This window comes from Rhagoletis zephyria, unplaced genomic scaffold, assembly GCF_001687245.7.
Source record: "Rhagoletis zephyria isolate East Lansing unplaced genomic scaffold, Rhagoletis_zephyria_1.1 Rzeph_scaffold_14813, whole genome shotgun sequence".
Classification (NCBI taxonomy): domain Eukaryota; kingdom Metazoa; phylum Arthropoda; class Insecta; order Diptera; family Tephritidae; genus Rhagoletis; species Rhagoletis zephyria.
The window spans coordinates 1-7,426 of NW_016171880.1; the positions used below are offsets into that span (position 1 = coordinate 1).

Consider the following 7,426-nt stretch of genomic DNA (forward strand, 5'->3'; position numbering starts at 1 on the left):
CCATTAATAACCCAACGAATTGTTGGGTTTGATTTTGGATTTTTTCTATCAAAATGCAATAGACTTGAAAACTTTTCAAAAACATTTCATTTTGCTTGTGATCGGTTCAGTGAAATGAGTTTTATGGATTTGATGGTAAAAAATAGTCAGTTTATTTAAACATTTTGTATTTAACTTTATTATTTTGCAAACAGTTTGGTGAGCACCTTCCATTGGCAGAAATAATTCCCAGTTTAAACAAACTGAAAAACTTGAGAATTTTGTCGTTTTATGTTGGTCGTGATCAAATTCCTGCAAATTCTGATGATTTCTTCACTTACCCACAGTTTTTAGCTGTAAAATACCTTCAACTCGAAGTGTTTGGCCTAAACCAAACTACGTTTTGGAAAATAATAAGACTTTTTCCTAATATCAAATTTATGATTTTAAAACACGATTTTGAATTTTCAGAAACTCAAAATAGAGAGTTAAAATCAAAAATAAAACAAGAATTTTTAAAAATATCTAAAGTTATTTTAAAATAAAGTTTTATAAAAAATAATTTGTAAACAAATTTTTATTTGTTCATATAAAAGAAATAAAGCTAAAAATGCATTTGATGCTTATTTGATAATAGTCCAAAAAGCGTGTTGTAGTAAAAATGGGTGTAAGATAAAAAACTAATCTTTCAAGTCCACAATCAATCTTCTTTGTTTAATACATTGCTTTCTCTATTTACTATCTCATCAAACANAAATAAAGCTAAAAATGCATTTGATGCTTATTTGATAATAGTCCAAAAAGCGTGTTGTAGTAAAAATGGGTGTAAGATAAAAAACTAATCTTTCAAGTCCACAATCAATCTTCTTTGTTTAATACATTGCTTTCTCTATTTACTATCTCATCAAACACAACTGTGGTCTTATCAACAGTACTGGCAACCAAACCACAAGGCAAAACTAGTTTGCGGTTGTTGATGCTCACATGTATTTGTACTCATGCTGAAAAAACTAAACTTGAGTTAATTTTTGTTTTTAAAAATTTAAATCAACTTATTCCAAATGGAATTACTTGCTTTACCTGATGATTGTCTTCTTTTAATCTTAGAGAAACGTCCACTTCAGCATTTAGTACAGTTGAAGCTAGTTTCATTGCGATTTTACAATATCATACAGCATATTTGTGTTTCAAAACAAAGATTAAAAATTTTTGGCAGTTCTTATGAAATTCAGCAATACATTCAATCTCTCAAAGAGAATTACATTGATCACATACAAGATTTTAAAATTCGTTCTTCAGAAGTTTTAATCATCAATAATTCAACTAGTACTAGTATCTATGAGATTCCAAAAAGGTAACATAAAAGTTGTAAAAATTGCTACTCATGGTATTAAATATTTTTTTTGTTGCATCAGTTTTCCAAACGTGAATGATTTAGTCATCAATAGTACTTCTTTTGACACTTTGGATTTGGCAAACTTTCTAGAACCTTGGAGACTTTGCCTTGATTCGTTTTCAAATTTTGGTTTGCCAAAATATTTGAACACTATTCAATTAAATCGTTTTTTGGAGTGCATCAACACAATGTCAAAACTGACAAAACTTCACTTGCAGATAAACACTGGTTATCGCTTTCCCGACAACTTTACAATTGTATCACAACTTCTTATGTTCCGTCTAACATCTTATTCTTTTGATTTAGTTCCTATTCTTTCACATATATCTTCCAATATTTTTCTTTTTTTATCAAACGTCTACTTGGGACCAGATCAATTGGAAGAGCTGATTAAACGAAACCCACTAGTAAAACAAAAAATTTTGGGATTTGATTTTGGCTTTTTTCTCTCAAAAAGCAATAGAATCGAAAACTTTTCAAAAACATTTCATTTTGTTTGTGACCAATTTCAAGAGTTACAATTTATGGATTTGATGGTAAGTTACTAAAAATTTCAATACTATCATTTTATAAAAATGTGATTTTATTTTTCTGATAGTTTGGCGAGCACCTTCCTTTAGCCGAAATGGTTACCGGTTTAGGAAAACTGAAAAATCTTACACTTTTATCTATATACGTTGGTCGTGATCAAATGCCAGTCAGTTCTGCTGATATCTACGCTTATCCCCAGTTTTTATCAGTAAAATACCTTCATTTTGAAGTGTTTAGCTTAAGCTATACTCTGTTTTGGCGAATATTGAGGCTTTTTCCTAACGTAAACATTTTGTATTTGAAACATGACTTTGAGTTTACTGAAACGAAACACAAGAACATGATTTCACAAATGAAGCAAGAATTTCCCAAACTATATAAAGTTGTTTCACAGTAAAAACTTTAATAAGAAATAAAACATAATTTACTTAGTGTTTTATAAACAAATAATGAGAATTTCGATAAGTCAACAGGCAATAACTTGTTTGAGAAAGAGGGTGTGAGAGGCAAAAATGAGGTTTGTAATTTGAGTAATGAGGTTATCACAAAGATGGAAAAAGGGGAGAGTTTGTTATTACTAGTCATGATGATTATCGGTTGTCCAGCACCATCATCACTAGTCTCGATTTGTCGGTGCCACTTCGGTCATGTAAATAGTGGTACTCCGTTGACGAGTACCCACTCGTTGCAATGACCGTGTAAGAAGATGACGAATCTTTAGCAACAAAATATATAAAAGTTTTAATTTTAAAATAAAAAATGTTTTTTTTCTATTTTTCACTACGACTCACCTCGCTATTGGCAAAGCAGAAAATGATCGATATGGCTAGGCCTTGCAGGCCATCAAGGCTGAGTGACAGGTAGTGATACGTCTCCGAAAGCCAGCAATTTCTAAAGAATTCCAGAGAAAACAGAATGACAAATAACGTAAAGTTAGCAAGAAAATAGTAACAAGAGCGATGACAACAAAGAACACGTACTCAATCTTGGGCCGGTAGACGATGACGAGGTAGTGCAGGCCGTACAGTGGCAGCAGCAGAACGGCGGCTCGCAGTGACACCAAAATGCTCTGTCGACTGAAGACACTCTGCTGGTGGTAGTGATTGCGACCGGAGACGCTGCCACTTCCATGACCGTTCAGGTGCTGGTTACGATGGTGGTGATGGTGCTGATGATTGGACTGCTGGCCACTTGGAGAGGCGGTGACCATCGCAGAGCTAGGTCCTTGCTGCTGGTTTGGCAAAGGCGGATGTTGGTTCTGGTGGTGGTGGTGATTGCTGCTGCTGTTGTTGCGATTATTGGAGATCATCGTCGCCGCCGCTTTGATGCAAAGAACGCGCAGCAGCCACAACAGAAAGAAGCAGTTGATCTGAAAGAACATGAGATAGAGTAAAGCGTAAGTTTTCAGACAAATGAAAAGAGAAAATTTTTGAGCAGGGGAAGGAGGGGGATGAAGCAGCAGTGGCAGCATAATCCTCTTGGCTTTTCATCAACAAAACGGTAGCAAGAATCCCGAACGAGAATCTGGCTCAGATGATGATTGATGGCTATTTACATTATGCGTGCGCAAAAATTTTCGATGCTGCCGCCGGCGACCAGATTAGAGAAGAAACGGCGGATGGCTGCTACAGATCCAGAATGTACTGGCACCGCCACCATTGTGTATGCTTTGTAAAGAATTCTAAAATGTGTTGGCAAAACTATGGCTTGGAGTCATGTCAATGCCAGAGAACAGTTCATCACCACTTCTGGGGCGCGACTGGCAGTTCAAGCTAGGCGAATACCGCAGTACGATTGTTTTGTTTTGACACGTTTCAGTCAAGGACAACAACGAAAGCAGAGAGCAAAAACACAAAAACTGCGGCATTGCTGGAGCACGAGCACCTTTTCCCAAGGTTTGCTCCTCCGTTGCTTGTCGACCAGGCAATTTCACTACCAGCAGCAGCAAAAACACAAGACAAGCAGCAGTGATATATGGACGCCAATTTCGATTGCACGCTCTTTTCTTCAGCTATACACGAACATTTGTATATTTAGCCACCAATAGTAAAATCATTCAATACAGAAGCGTGTAAGTGTGCATTCAACTGCTTTTTCTCAAAGGGTTAATTCCGATGAAGCAGTTGGTGCTACTTCCATTCACAGTGACATACAATTGTGAATGTAGCACCCCGGAATAGTGAAAATTGTTAGCTCGCAATAAGTAGTGAAAACTGTCAGCCAATGTTAATGCGATTACAAATCTTATTAGAAGGGCAAAAGAGAGAAAAAAAGGGATTTCCCTATTCAGTGACAAAATCGTCCTTTGCCNAGGAAAGCCCACTTTTCAGTAAATCGAGTGTAGCCTTAATGCGATTACAAATCTTATTAGAAGGGCAAAAGAGAGAAGAAAGGGGATTTCCCTATTCAGTGACAAAATCGTCCTTTGCTTTGCTTTGAATAGAGCGGCAGTGGTGCACAGAAAATTAGTGCTGATGATGATGAACTGAGCAAAACTTTGAAAAAGGAAATTAATTAGAGAAGGATTTGACAAGCTAAACTGACAAAACTGGACACAATTTATTATTTCTTTGAAGTGATAAGTTCAGATAATGTTCAGAAAACGCTTTCATGCGCATTTACGTTTAAACTTTCTCACATCTTCAATTAAAATGTAGCAATCTTCTAACTAAAAGTTTTAGAATTTGGCAAAAATAAACTGAAAATCATCTTTTCGGTAAAGTTAATAAAAGTTGTAAACATTTTTTTTATAAAAAAAATCAGCAAATCGAGTTCGAAATATTTGCCAAAAATATCTGCAACAATGGCAGTCAAAGTCCACAAAAGCGTCCTCACATTAGTTGGTTGTCATTTATTATTTTGTGATTGTTGTTTGCTTTTGAAACTTTTTTTCTGCAACTAGCCCTTCCGCTCTTGCTCTTTCTTTGCATCGTCAGCAACAGGTCCCACCCGCGCCAAACACACTACAACATGGGCTGTGGTGGTTCTAGTAGGTTCAGCCGTTTTCATTACTCCCCCACTATCATTCTCACTTTTCACTTGTTTGCCCTGCAGAAGAAGACCTTGAGCTTCAGGAAGGCGGACCTGACCCATCGGCGGAGAAGTCAGGCAAAGATGAGTCAGCGGCTCCGGTCGCTTCGTCAACTCCGGCGGGCGCTTCTGCCACTTCAGCCACCGGTGCGCCAGCTGCTTCAGCCACCGGCGAAGCTGCGCCTGCTTCCGCTGCCCCCGCCTCTACTGCCGCCGCCTCAGGAGTGGCCGAACCGGCGGAGAAGCCTCAGTCAAAGCTGGCAAGTGCTGTTCCCTCAAAGGAGCAGGTCAAGGCAGATCTGGTGGCCGCCTCACACGCCCTCTCCGCCACTGGCTCAAAGGTGGGCTCCAAGATGGGCGGGTCGCACGCTGGAGGCAGCTCGGTGATGGGCTCAAAGGCGGGCAGCACTCTCTCCGCCACTGGTGGCCCAGGTGGGGGCAGCAGTTCCGCTGCCGGCTCCTCCGTCTCCGGGGCTGGCTCAAAGCTCTCCAAAGCCGGCGGCTCATCAGCGGTGAGCGGCAGCAAAGTGGGCGGCTCGTCGGCCATTAGCGCCACATCAGCTGGCGGCTCTTCCTGTCCGGGTGGCGGTTCCTCGGTGTGCGGAGGAGGGGGCTCTTCGGCGGCCGGAAGCAAGGCCTGCTCTTCAGTGGCCGGCTCAAAAGCGGGCGGCTCCTCAGTGGCCGCCTCGTCGATTGCCGGCAGCAAGGCTGGTGGAGGATCTTCAATGGCTGCCTCATCCATTGCCGGAGGCGGAAGTAAGGCTGGCTCTTCGGCGGTCGCTGCCTCGTCCATTGCCGGCGGCGGTAGCCATGCTGGGGGCGGCTCCTCAGTGGCTGCTGCCTCCTCCATCGCCGGTGGCGGAAGCAAGGCCGGCGGTGGTAGTCATGCTGGTGGCGGATCTTCAGTGGCTGCCTCCTCAATTGCCGGTGGGAGCAGTGCTACCGGTGCCAGCGGCGTCCACTCCAAAGCAGGTGGCTCAAAGGTGGCACCCTCTTCGATCGGAGGCGGTGGTGGTGGGAGCAGTGCCTCCAAAGCTGGCGGCAGCAGTCAGATGGGCGCTTCCAAGGCCGAGTCAAAANCAAAGCAGGTGGCTCAAAGGTGGCACCATCTTCGATTGGAGGTGGTGGTGGGAGCAGTGCCTCCAAAGCTGGCGGCAGCAGCCAGATGGGCGCTTCCAAAGCCGAGTCAAAGGCGGATGCCAAGCCGTCCACTGCCAAGAAATGATGAGGCAGAACTTGCGTCAACTACGCCTACTCTGACCCTGCATTGACCATCTTGGTCGGCAAAGCACCAGCGCACCACACAGCCTCACTACTGGGCTGCACCACTTCTTTTGTGCGCATTTTTACTTTTTATATTAAAATTAAAATAAAGTATTTTTAAAATACAGTAGTTTTCCAACCAGTTTCGACAAAATAANTGCCAAGAAATGATGAGGCAGAACTTGCGTCAACTACGCCTACTCTGACCCTGCATTGACCATCTTGGTCGGCAAAGCACCAGCGCACCACACAGCCTCACTACTGGGCTGCACCACTTCTTTTGTGCGCATTTTTACTTTTTATATTAAAATTAAAATAAAGTATTTTTAAAATACAGTAGTTTTCCAACCAGTTTCGACAAGATATTCGCATCTTCAAAGTTAAGTGTACAGTGAAATAAGAATTTGAGTATAAAGATCAAGTGAGATATTTGTCTGGAGAATTATTAAAGTAGCAGCATTCAGTGTGATATCCAGTTTCATGCAATTAAACTATGTGATTTATTTGCATTACAAAAGTTAAAAGCACAAAAAGATAGCGCCATTAACTTTTTACCGTTTACTCGCGGTAATCTACAATCTAACTTTTAAAAGGAAGCACAATTGTACGGCTGTAATGCAATGAATCGTCAGAAATAAGATTGGTTTCAAAATGGCTGGAAAATCTTTCTCTACGTTTTGTGTGACTTTTCGTTTTCTTTCTTTCTGATGCTATCAGTTTTTCTCATTAATTGTCAATCGAAAAAGAATTTTTTGACAAACAAAACAAAATGTCTTGCCACTATCATCTACAAATCATATTAGTAAAAAACTCTTTTGCTCAATCAAAAGTGCGAAAATCACAAATTTTATTTACATTCAATTTTGATGTTGACAGAAATTTTTTTCTTGTTACAAGATAAAAACCAAGTTACAAAATTGTTGTAAAAACTGTAGACTGCCCAGATTAAATCTCTCTGCTACTAAAAGCAACGGTAGTATTGATAGTTGTCAATTTAGTAGTGAAGTAGTGCCTGTATTTTGCAAGTGCAAATCTTGGTTAAGATCACTGCAGTGCATTAAAAAAATCTACTTTCAAACAGGAATACTGCCATTAACTACAAAGGCTAAAACACACTACATTGCCAAAAGCACTAAAGTGCTACTTTTAAAAAGTAAACAAAATACACTGTTTTTGTTGTTACCTAAAGGTAAGTGATAACGTAGGTAATTTAATTAGCCAAATGAG

The 7,426-nt window shown here is 40.3% G+C and overlaps 1 protein-coding gene across 1 annotated transcript; it reads right to left on the reverse strand.

Moving 5' to 3' along the window:
* Positions 1-5,251: 5,251 nt before the first annotated feature.
* LOC108378748 (fibrous sheath CABYR-binding protein-like) lies at positions 5,252-5,786 on the reverse strand (the record flags this gene model as incomplete). Its single annotated transcript, XM_017635050.1, has 1 exon — positions 5,252-5,786. A coding segment is annotated over exon 1 (535 nt), but the record flags the coding sequence as incomplete, so codon positions are not given.
* Between the last annotated feature and the right edge of the window lie 1,640 nt (positions 5,787-7,426).